The 12,760-nt window shown below is 41.4% G+C and overlaps 1 protein-coding gene across 1 annotated transcript in view; it reads left to right on the plus strand.

Moving 5' to 3' along the window:
* The window catches only part of MTMR7 (myotubularin related protein 7), a 103,212-nt gene that overhangs the window by 28,727 nt on the left and 61,725 nt on the right, over window positions 1-12,760 (plus strand). Inside the window, exons 2-3 of the mRNA XM_029935092.1 lie at window positions 8,038-8,160; window positions 9,456-9,618. Of these exons, the coding sequence (XP_029790952.1) occupies window positions 8,038-8,160; window positions 9,456-9,618 (286 nt within the window). The remainder of the gene's footprint in view (window positions 1-8,037; window positions 8,161-9,455; window positions 9,619-12,760) is intronic.

Below are 12,760 nucleotides of genomic sequence, written 5' to 3' on the forward strand. Positions count from 1 at the left end.
GGGGAACCAGACCAAAGTGTTCTAGCACAGCGCCTGAGGGGCCGATGCCACCCTGCCTGCAGGCGGTTGAGCTTTGGTCTTCCGGCTTCTCCTGACAGGGAGTGGCGCTCCCCTGCCTATTTTGCAACTCCCCTCAGGGAGTGACATATCCAGCTAGCAAAGGGCCAAGGAGCTGAGTCTTTGCCGCTCCCCACAATGGTTTAGTATAATTTTGTCATAAAGCATTCAATTTTCAGGTACTAATTTTCACGTATCAAATTGGTTAAAGTAATTGTATATCGATGATCTGATCTATATTAATTTTGAAGACCAGGACTAAAACGACCTCAGAGGCATTGCCTGGTGCCCACAGCCTTCGTGAATGATGAGTCTGGGCTCTGGCTAGGCAGATGGCCCGAGCGGCCTGGGGAGACTGGTGCCCAGTAACTGCAAACTGGGGGTTACCTAATGACCTAACTCATGGGGTTATTGTGGGGATTAACTGAAGTAACTTCTGCAAAGGGACAGTCTAGTTCATGGCAATACAGTAAGCACTCTAAAAATATTTATTATTTTTATTATTATTATTTTGGTAATTTCTGACAGAAACCAATGACAGCTGAGATTGGCCCGATTCATGAACTATCGGGAAGGCTATTTTGAACCTTCCCATTCTTTCCCCTTCGGAAGTTCAAAACTCTCCCTGGAATTTCTGCCAATTCCCATGGGGGTTTGTGTTTCCACAGTCCTCTCTGTCCCATTCCCTGCTCCCACTGAGGTAGTCAGGGCCGAGACTGCCCCCGCATCCACTCCCGCGTCTGTGCTCCCGGCCCCAAGCCTAGCTGCGCAGCCCTCAGCCGGCCCACCGAGAGCACGGGGCATAGCAGCCCCCCTGAAGATCTGGGCCGAGGGCAAGGTTCAGGAAAGCCAGAGACTGAGATGAGGCTCTTCCTTCCCATCCCGGGGATTATTTCTTCGGGCACCTCATTACCTGATCTAATAATGCTTAACATGAGGTATACATATTTTCTAAAATACACTGAAAGATTAAAAGTGCTTGTGTTTGGATTATGGGCCTAGGGGTGATTTTCTTCCCTTCCTTCTATATTTCTGAATCTTTAAACATTGTGTAAATAAGTACACATTTCACAATGTTTGTTTAAAGGCCCCGTTTTTAATGCTGGGGGAGGAGACTTCAGTATTCGCAGGGTAAATAAATCCGTGCCCAGTGAGCCTCATCTCCTTTTTCCGATCCGTTAAAATGTACTTCTGTTGGGGAGCCTGGGTGGTTCAGTCAGTTAAGCATCCGACTCTTGATTTCAGCTCAGGTCATGATCTCATGGTTTCTGAGTTCGAGTCCTGCGCCAGACTCTCTGCTGCTGGTGCAGAGCCTGCTTGGGAGTTTTTTCTCTCTCTGGGTCTCTCTGTTCTTCCCCTGCTTCTCTCCCTCTCTCCCAAAATAAATAAATTAAATAAACTTAAAAAATGTTATTTCTCGGGGCACCTGGGTGGCTCAGTCGGTTAAGCCTCCGACTTCGGCTCAGGTCTGATCTCACGTTCATGGGTTCGAGCCCCGCGTCAGGCTCTGTGCTGACAGCCAGCTCAGAGCCTGGAGCCTGCTTCCGGTTCTGTGTCTCCTTTTCTCTCTGCCCCGCCCCCTCTCATACTCTGTCTCCCTCTGTATCAAAAATAAATAAAACATTAAAGAAAATGTAGTTCTCTCAAGTTCTCAACTCCTCCCAAGTTGTTTCAACTTGTAATAGGATTTGTTGTATTTCCTGTGTGTATCACAACCCCAGATACCCCCTCGTCGGCAGCACAGTGAGATTCTGTCTTTAACATGTCTTGACATACCAGTTGCTTCTGGAAGCCTCCTCCCATACCTTGGAGGGTGGAGTTCCAGGGGTCAGCTCGCCCCGCCGTGCATTCTGCCTGGTCCCATCTTTCCTTCTACAAGGAGAAGAGTCTCTACTCTCTCAGCTCCTCTGGGGCTCACTCTTCCTGCTGCTATGTTACGGCTTCTGATCCCCGTGCTCCCAGGACCGCCCTGCTACGGTCAGCAGCGTCTTCCACGTTACCGCGCCAGTGGGCGGTTTATGCTTCTTGCCTTACTTGATGTCTCGGCCGCTTTGGAGTGGGCACTCGGCTTTTCTCTCATACCATTGTTCCATGACCACACGCCCTCCTGACACTTCTCCTCCAGCTGGGTTTCTGTCTAGTTTGGTTTTCTGATTCATCGTCTTCTATCAGAACTTCAAGGATTGGATTTCCTCAGATTTCTTCTTTGTCACCCTGCGTGTTCTCCTGGGTAACCTCTTTGGGTCTAGTGATTTCAGATATCATTTATGTGCCAGCGACCACAGACTTAACTGCACTTCAGCAAATCCAAGACATCAGTGATGATAAGGTGCACCAAGATCTTATATCCCCACAAAGAAAGGCAGAAACACTGTCAGCTATAATGACACAGCGGCTTCTTACACATTAACCATGAGACATATTTCATTTTCAGAAATATCAGAATGTGAGCAGTGCACACCTAAGAATTAATGATACACTGTCAGATGTTTTGCATAGATGAACTATTCACGGAGCATGAATACCTGGTGTGTCTTATGCATGGTGTTCCTGGGCGTGCACAAATGAATTGTAATAACTTGGTCTAGAGAAGCTGGTAGTCTCCTGAGTCCTGTCTCTCCAGGCACAGAATAGGGCTTATTACCGTATAGCTTATAATGTCTAAATGAGATAGAATGAAGTTGGCTGAACAGTGAGGCAGTGTTATTGAACCAATGGGTTGTCAAGATGGTGCCCAAACTCTTGAGATTTATTTCATTTAGTCTACAGTTGACTGACTCTCCAGTTCCAGTCAAGAATGTTCTGGCTATCTTAGCATAAAGCATATGGTACCCCTGAGCAGTGCTCTCTAACATCATAGACTTTCTCAGATAATTGAAGTTTGATTTTTATTGCTAATTTATTTTGTTGTTAGAGATCCCTGGGAAGTTATTCTCTTGTTTCCTTCATAGTGTTTTTATTTCTTTTTTCCTCCCTCTACTTCAAAATTACTTTTAACAGTGATGGGACCTTTAAGAACTATTGCCAAATTTTGAAATGTAATTTTCCTGCAACAGCAGCCAAAGTTAACAAAAAGACACAGAAAAAATTCCTCATTAAATATTCTAATCTGCCACCATCTGTGAACCTCATTCTGTTTCACTGAGGTTTTCTAAAAATAATCTGAGTGGTATAGCTTCCTTCACTTCTATGGAGAGAATAATACATACTAAATATTTTTGCCTGAAAATATTATCTTATGTTCAACCTGATTATCCCAATCAATTTTGTCTCCTTAGTCCGAAGAGCAAGGAAAATTACTTACATTCCATATTTAGATACCGCTAACGGGTATCACCCCTGAACCTCTACTGGATTTAGGTAGTTATACTTTAGCATGCAAATCAGTATTTTCCCATAGAAATGTTCCAAAAATAATATATTCCCTTGCTTTCCTTCTCCCACAACTGTCTTCCATAAGATCTTTCTTGCAGCTAATTCAGAATGGAACCTTTAATGGCAACAGTTTAAGTAAAATAATCTGATCATGTGGAAGTTGAAGAATAATCTTAAATACTCCTGGGTCAAAGAAGCAATAGAAAAAAAATGCAGTTTTCGACTCTTCTAGAAAGGAAGAATAAGAATACTGCAAATAAAACTCGTAAGGTGCAGCCAAAGATTTACTTGGAGGGAAATGATTGGACTTAAAAGCTTGTTATTAAAGAAAAAGAATGACACTGAATGAATGGGCTTCTAAACCTGAGAGTTTAGAAATGAACAAGGAAACAAACACAGCCACATGGTATACTGAGGAAAGCTGAAATTATTACTAACAAAGGAGCAGAAATTAAACAGAGAAGAGAAAAATTACTACATCTATAAATCCAAGACCTGTTACTTTGAAGAACAGGTCCTTTGAAGAAAACCCTTTGCCTGTCTAATCACAAGTAAGTAAAAACATAATTCACAATTTAGGAATGAGACAAAGGATAAAGAGGGAGGGATTCATCCGCAGATAGGAATTAAAAGATTATGAGAATTTGGAAAGCAGCAAATAGAAGATAATTTTTATAGAAAATAGTTGTCCAAATGAGATTTAGTTAAAAAAAAATGGTAACACTGAGGGGTGCCTTGTTGGCTCAGTCAGTGGGGTGTAGGACTCTTGATCTTAGGGTTGTGAATTCAAGTCCCACATTGGGTGTAGAGATTACTTTAAAAAAAGCCTTTAAAAAGAAAATGGTAACATCGAGTAGATACATAACCACATAAGAAATTGAAAGGATAATTAAAGAATTATTTCTATATAAAGAAGTGTCTATATTTGCTTCAAAAAATGATTAGTAAGTTGTGTATTAATCTTCCTGATTAATGAGTGTCCTCATAACCATGATGAAGTCACCTGATAAAAGTAGAATAGGCTGGTGCATGTTAGTCTGTCTTAAAGCATACATGAAAAGACCTAACTGAAAACAAAACAGAGGTGGTAAAGTATAAGAAATGTTAAAATGCCAATTCTAAGAAACCAAGACTTCTTTAAAGATTTAAGAAATCTGTTGCTATTATTGGTTATATAGGACTAAAGTAAAAAGGAAATATTCATCCAAACACGTATTTAAAAAGCACACTGTTCATTCCTGATTTTAAAAAGGCAAAATTCTTAGTAAACTAAGAATAGTTCACTTCCACACTGTGATAAAACGAATCATCAAACTCAGTGTCGAGATGTTGGAAGTGTTCCCGTTAAAAACAGAGGTGTAAATGAAAAGATGCTCAACATCATTAATCATCAGGGAAATGCAAATCAAAATCACAATGAGATGCTTTCTTAAACCTACTAGGATGGCTGTAGTAAAAAAGGAAAGATTATAAAAAGTGTTGCCAAAGAAGTGAAAATATCGAACCTTCATACATTGATAGTAGGAATGTACAGTGGTATAACTGCTTTGGAAAATAATGTCCGAGTTCCTCAAAATGTTAAGCAGAGTTACTGTATGACACAGTAATTCCATTCCTACGTGTGTGTGTGCCTAAGAGAAATGAAAATGAATTTCCTTACCAAAGCTAGTACAAGCATAAGAATGTTCAAAGCAGTGCTATTCATAATAGCTAAAAAGTAGAAACAACCCAAATGTCCATCAACTGACAAATGGAGAAATATAAATGTGACATATCCATCTCTATATATAGTGAAATATTTGGCAATAAAATGAAGTGAAGTACTGACACGCTCTACATGGATCAGCTTGGATCCAGACATGTACTGAAAACATGACACCAAGTGAAGGAAAACAGTCACAAAGTACAACATACTGTAGGGTTCTGTTGATGTGAACTGCCCGGAAAGGTGACTCCACGGAGACACAAAGAAGGTTGATGGGTGGGGAAGAAATGAAGAGTGAATGCTAATGGGTGCAGGGTTTCTTTTTGGGATGATGAAAATGTTTATAAAATTGATTATGGTAATGGTTGCACAGTGCTGTGAATATATTACAAACCACTGACCAGTACACTTTCAGTAGGTGAATTGTATGGAATGTGAATTAAATCTCAATAAAGATGTTATTTTAAAAAAAGAAAAGAAGAAGAAGTGATGGGGCACCTTAGTGGCTCAGTCAGTTAAGTGTCTGACTTCGGCTCAGGTCATGATCTCATGGTTGGTGAGTTTAAGCCCCGCATTTGGTTCTGTGCTGACAGTGCAGAACGTGGAGCCTGCTTCAGATTCTGTGGCCCCCTCTCTCTCACACTCCCACTCTGCCTCTCTCTCTCAAAAATAAATAAAGATTTAAGAAAATTTACAAAAAGAAATGAAAATGTGAGTGACTATTGTCACTGCTGCTATTTACTATTAGTCTGAAGTGTCTAGTTAATGCCATGAAACAAGGAAAGGAAAAGATATATAAATACCAGAAAAGAAGAAACACCTTATTCCTGTCTACCCAGAGCACCCAAGAGACTTCATTGAAAAAATGAGTAGAAGCAGTAAAATAATTGGGTAAAGAGGAAGTTGTAAAAAACACAAATAAAAATTAGGCTGTAGGCTACTGTCCTTGCTAATATGAACAGTTCTTATGAGTACATAAGAAATGATGATCACCTAGTAGGAAAGTAAACCAATGATATGAAGGCCATTTACAAAAGAGACACAATGAGGAATAACCAAGTGGAAGAATGTGGAGCATATCAGGGGAACCTGGATGGCTCAGTCGGCTGAGGGTCCAACTCTTGGTTTCGCCTTAGGTCATGATCTCACAGTGGGGTTCGAGCCCCACGTTGGGCTCTATGCTGACAGTGTGGAGCCTGCTTGGGATTCTCTTTCTCTCCCTTCTCTTGGCTCCTCCCTGGCTTTTGCTGTCTCTGTCTCTCTCAAAATAAATTAATAAATTAAAAAAAAAGAATGTGGAGCATATCAGTAACAGAGTAACAGAAGAAATATTTTGTAAAACTGTGAGCTAGTTGGTTAAGAACCCCTTGTGGAATTAGCATCTTTAACATACATAGGCATTCACAAGGCCTTGGGCATCATGCCACCACCTCAGACTAAATCGAATGAATAAAAGAACATGTTAAATACCTCATTCTTGATTTATCTCAGATCCCTGCAAACTGGGAAGAAGTAGGATGGGAAGGCTGGTTTGGTTCCAGGGTCAGAGAAGAATGGGGCAGTGGAGCGTCTTGGGTGCGTCAGGACTTTGGTGTCCTGAGTAGGTTTCATTAGGTCTGGTATCCCCCTAAGTCTTCCCTGGAGCAGCCAGGAAGCCCTGTGCTCCCCAAATATGCCAGGGCCGCAGCATCCATTTAGACTGAAGACTGGGGCCAGCATGACCCACTAGTCCCTGAAGCGAGTCCATGAAGTCCCATGGAAGTGAGTACCCATCCTGCCTTGGGGTGAGGGCGGAGCCAGAGCCTGTAGACGGATGATCCTTGGCAGTAGTAAGTAGCATTGCCAAGCCGCCATCTTCACAGGAATATCCATCAGGTGGCTGTGGTGTCTCTGCCTTGTTAGTCATGTTCCTGGAGGTTTTATTGCCCTGGAGAGGTTGTCTTAGAATTTCCATTCTATTTCATCCTGGCATCATCCCACTGCACTTCTCCTTGAAACTGCTCTGCTGCTAAGAGTGGTGTGCTTGATAAACATTGTTTCCAGAAATCTCCCTTTACCATTTGTAGGTGGGTGGTAAAAATTTCATTTATTAGAGATATTTTATTATAAATGAATATGAACATCTTAATTTGGTAGCTTTTCCTTATAAACATGCAGCACATTCCTTGGATACTTTTTGCTCCCATATGTGTATTTCCTGCTAGTTCATGTGGAAGCAAGCTGCTTTGAGGCCATTTCTACTGTGGAGAAATACATAGGGAAATACGTTATTGTCCTTTTACTAGACAGAATTCATACATGGCTATTGTAAAAATCACAACTTTGATGCCTACATGTCCTGCTTTAAATTAGAGATATATAATTATGTTTGGTGAAATAAAAATGCTGACTTATTTAAAATAAAGAGTATTCTGAAAGAATAGGTCTATATACTACTGGTACATTTAAAATTATATTTTGGGGCACTGGGGTGGTTCAGTAGGTTAAGCGTCCAACTTCAGCTCAGGTCACGATCTAATGGTTCGTGAATTCGAGCCCCATGTCGGGCTCTACGTGGACAGCTCAGAGCCTGCAGCCTGCTTTGGATTCTATGTCTCCCTCTCTCTCTGCCCTCCACTGCTCATGATTATCTCTCTCTCAAAATGAATAAACATTTTCTCTCTCATAAATGAATAATATGAAAAGAAAATAAAATTATATTTAAGTAATTCGTGAATTTTACTCTTTTTGTATACAGAAACAGAAACCTGAGTTCTAAGTAAAGGGGGAAAGTTTTGGTTTTTATTATTGGGATAGTTCTCAAAATTATATTCTGGGTTAAACACAAGATGATCCGCTTACTATTAATTTTTATGAATAGTCCTTTGCTTTATATAACTCTGTCCAAATGATTTCTCTAGGTCGAGAACGTCCGCTTGGTAGATCGAATATCTTCTAGAAAAGCGACCCTAGGTACTTTGTATTTGACGGCTACTCATGTAATATTTGTGGAAAATGCACCTGACACAAGAAAGGAAACGTGGGTATGCAGTCTTTACTTTTGGCTTTACGTGTTTTCTGCTGTTGAATGTAACAAGTTTGGCCCTCGGTTCTTTTTGTTTGGCCTCAGAGTGAGGTGGGTGGGCTTTTGGCATTCAGGTGTTTGAGAACTTTGCCTTTTTCTGCACAGAGTCGAATCCACCTGACCTACTTGTTCATTTTAAACACTAATTATTTGGACATCATCAAAGACTGATCTAGAAGTAGCCAGAGATACAAGTGCTTTATGTCTCAGGTGTCAGGTAGAGATCCGAGAATAATCAGGACCAGATACAGCATTTGTGTAGTGCTTTTTTCACAATACCTTTTATTTGTTGGATCCAATTATGCAGGCCATTCAGTCATTTTATTATATTGTCTTCATTTTCCTGATAATTGAAAAGAGAAGAAAAGAAAAGCTAAGGAAGAGTCTAGTTGGAGGGTATTTCTGCCGCTTAACAATGAGACTGTTAGATACTTCCTATTTTATAGAACCACGCCACCCTGACCTTGGGACTGTAACCAGAATCCCTGAATTGTAGATTCTCCCTTTTCTGTATTGCGTAGATGTTAACACTTTCAGCAGAAGGTGGCAGGCATTACTTGGTGGGGAAGAATGGTGGCAGATGGTGACAACACTTGGGAGCACAGTATAATGTGTATGGTTGATGAGTCACTATATTGTACACCTGGAACTAAAGTAACTGTGTGTCAACTGTATTAAAAAAATTACGAATGCTGCCACTGAGGGCTGAGCAGGGACTCCCTCCCCCAAAACACCAGAGAGAGAGGTACTTCGGCATGATTTTTTTTAAACATAAATCTCTTCTGCAGCCTGCTTGGCCATCGGCAGCTTAGAAAACAACAATCTCAAGTTGCTATTGAACTTGAGCATTCCATGTGGAATTTAGGAGCATGGTGGCACCTCCCAGCGGAGCCATCTCTAACTTTTGCTGATTGCAAAGTTTATTTTACTAACTTCTCATGACCTTATTTAATTTTAGCTATAAAGCGCATTCAGCATTTGACTACCAAAATGTTCCCTTACCTGTACTTGTACAAAATTATATGTTGAATACTTTGCTCCAAATAATTAGCCTGGGTATCAGAAGGCTTGGTAATGAAAAAATGGTATGGTTAGACTGATGTTTCCCAGAACATCTCAGTCCTTGTCATCTGAGTGCATGTGTTGAGCTAGATAAATATTGGGGAGTGTTTCTTGTCTGTGTGCCTCAGAGATCTGTGTTACTCACTTATCACCTCTTCGTGCTTTGCTTATCCACGTGACTTTTGGTTGTAGATTCTTCACAGTCAGATTTCCACCATTGAGAAACAGGCAACAGCCGCTTCTGGGTGTCCTCTGCTGATTCGCTGCAAGAACTTTCAGCTGTTACAGCTCATCATTCCGCAGGAAAGAGACTGCCATGACGTGTACCTCTCTCTGATACGCCTCGCTCGGCCAGGTAGGGCGGAGCACCTCCACACTTCCTGTGTGCGCACCCTCAAGTTCACAAATCATGTTCGAGAAATACATACGGTCTAAGAATTACGGTGCTCTCGGAAGTATATGTTATCCCAGTCCTCAGATAAGGCCAAGAATTCTGAATGATTTGTTGCCTTTTAGAGGTTCCCTCTGAGTTGTTTACTATTTTCACTATTCACGTGTCGTTATTTTCAGTATTCACTTTATCTTGGCTTTATCTTGTTAGAGCACGTTTTCCCTTTGGAGTGAAATCATCGTAGAATGATGTCTTCCCATACTATCTAGCCACTTTGATGGAAGCCTAAGAAAAAACTGTCAAATTGTTTTGTATGGATATCATTGATATCAAACATTTCTAGTGCAGTTTCCCCTCTTGGGGCATTCAAGGTTCAGTTTCTTTTTTTTTTTTTTTCCTCATTTAAGTTTATTTATTTATTTTGAGAGAGAGCGAGTGAGCAGGGCAGGGGCAGAGAAACAGAGACAGAGAGACAGAGAATCCTAAGCAGGCTCTGCGCTGTCAACACAGAGCCCGATGCAGGGCTTGAACTCAAGAACTGTGAGATATGACAGGAGCCAAAACCAAGTGTAGGATGCTTAACCAAGTGAGCCACCCAGACGCCCCTCAAGGTTGGGTTTCTGTTGCTTCTTGATGGTAATGTATGTTTCCCAAGGTTGGTATAACTGGACCTTTGTTAACATCAGTTATATTCACCGTCTGGAGATGTTGGCTCTCTTAAACAAAACCTCCTTAAGTGTTGTCGGCAGAGTGTTTATTTAGTTGATTTGAAACACAGATGCTGTCAGTCTCTTGTTGGGTCTCTCAGCTCGAGGTCTTCAGACTTAAAGCTTACTGTGTCTCTTTCTAGAGAAGTGTTTCTGGTCTCTCTGCCTGGTTCATAGGGGTTGTGCTGTCCTTTGCCTAAAAGAAATAGACATCTGACTTTCTTGGGAGAATTCAGTAAAAATAAATCTTTTAGGTAAGAGTGTTACATGGTAGTGTTAGCCTAAAGCCCCTGAGGAGGGAGGTCGGATGCATCTTTATAGTGACTTTGTTCACTGCTTTTTCGATTCTGGACAAGAGGTTTGATCGTAAACGCTGCAAGAAGTCTGGCTGGGTCCTCCGTTTCTTATAATGTGACCGTATCGTCTGTAGATAATGAAGAACTAAAGCTGTTTAGTGAAAATGATGCCAAGGAGCTGTCAGAATCTGCTAATTTTGATTCGACTTTGCCCCCCTTTCAAGGCAGCTGGTTGAGGCTCTTTCATCTCCGTGTGCTGCAGAGAACTGCAGAGTTAGCCAGAAAAGCAGTTGAACTTTTTCGAGGGTACACTATAATTGGAACAGAAGTTCTGGGAAGATGTATGTGAGGTTGCGTGCAGCAGGGATTGCGAGGGGGAGCGTGTGCCAGCATGTCTGAGTCACTGATGAATGGGCGTGCTGGATAATAAATGTGCTCCAACCGGATTAATGGGATTTAGGAATAGCCCCGAGCACTGGGAAAGAGCTGAGTGGCTGCAAGGGCAGATGACCGTGGCTGTTGCGGCCTCTGGCTGGTGATGACAGGGAGCACGGGGATTCTCATCGCGAGGGCCCCCAGGGCCGAAAACCTCTGCGTTCCTCACTTTCTAAAACAGACACTTTTCCTTAGAGGTGGCGTTCGGGAGTGAGGTACTGGACACAGCCAGAGAGCGTGAAAGGAAGTGAGAGTTGTTAATTGAGTTAAGCCCATTACCTTAGAAGATTTTTAGAAAATCACCAGCATTTTGAAACACTGGAATTAGAGATGCCAGTTTACATAAAACATAGTACGTTAATAAGTGTGGGAAGATGAAATAGAACCCAGACAGTTTGCACAGTTTAATTTAGAGGCAGTGCTTAAATTAGGACACGTTACAGCCTATGACCTTGGAAGCAGGCTTTCGAATCTGGGTGGAGGTAGGGAAAGGCGGAGGGGGTCCCAGCTAGGGATAGGGGTGGCTTCCTAGAGCCATTTGAGGGTCTTTTCCAAGCTACACCTTCCGCCTCCTCTAAGTATATCAGAAGGAGTGTGTGTGTGTGTGGAGTGTAGTATACTTTGAACTCCAGTAGCACGGATATAGCTCTCTCTGGTTACAATGGTTAGTCACCAACACACATCACAGCTACCCTTATGGATACACAACAAAACTACAAGGTCCTGTAGAGGACAACATTTTTTTTTTAACAAAAGAAGAAATGTTTGAGAGGCCATTTAAGTCAAGTCCTAAGAAGCAGGTATTTTCAGAGCTCTCGAGATCATCTCCTCCCTGAATTAGGATTTCTGGGATAAGGGTATATCCAACTACTAAAAAATCTAGCGGGCTTTTACTGGTTTGTCTTTCGTGTGATTTCAGATTGGTAAGAATGAAAAATTCATATAGCCAAATTCAGTAAGCTCTTTAAATCCGAATAATGAACAATTTAGGTTAAAGTAAAGGTTTGGCCCCGGTGAAAAATGGATCCAGTGTACCAGTAAGGATATACATTTTTCAGATGAAAAGAGCCCTGTTTCTCAGCTCCCATTTCTCCCATGTGCCTTCTTCTCTCCTCCTTCTGATTTGTTTCTGCTGTTTATTTTTGTATCAATTAGTGTTGGTTGGTCCGTTAACATTTGAACCGTCTTCTTTGTTTATTTTCCTACTTTTTTCTAAACTACAGTGCTTTTTTTTTCCAGTTCATCTTTTCCTCAATTCTTCTGCACACTTATGATGATTTTAAAAAATCTCATGATTGACATCATCTCATTTGCTCAATTTATTTTTATTATTAAAAGGTTTTTAATGTATATTATTTATTTTTGAGAGAGAGAGAGAGAGAGGGCACAAGTAGGGGAGGGTGAGAGAGAGAGGGAGACAGAGAATCCGAAGCAGGCTCCAAGTTCTGAGCTGTCAGCACAGAGCCTGAGGGGATGCTCGAACTCATGAACCGTGAGATCATGACCTGAGTGGAAGTCAGATGCTCAACTGACTGAGCCACCCAGGTGCCCTCTCATTTGCCTAATTTAACTTTTTATGTCCTTGTCTAAGTCAGTGCTGCTTATTCAGTGTCTGCAGTGATAATTTTCTTTTTATTGACGACACTCATCTCTGAGTCCAAAAGTTCT

The sequence above is a fragment of the Suricata suricatta genome, chromosome 1 (assembly GCF_006229205.1).
Source record: "Suricata suricatta isolate VVHF042 chromosome 1, meerkat_22Aug2017_6uvM2_HiC, whole genome shotgun sequence".
Taxonomy (NCBI): Eukaryota; Metazoa; Chordata; class Mammalia; order Carnivora; family Herpestidae; genus Suricata; species Suricata suricatta.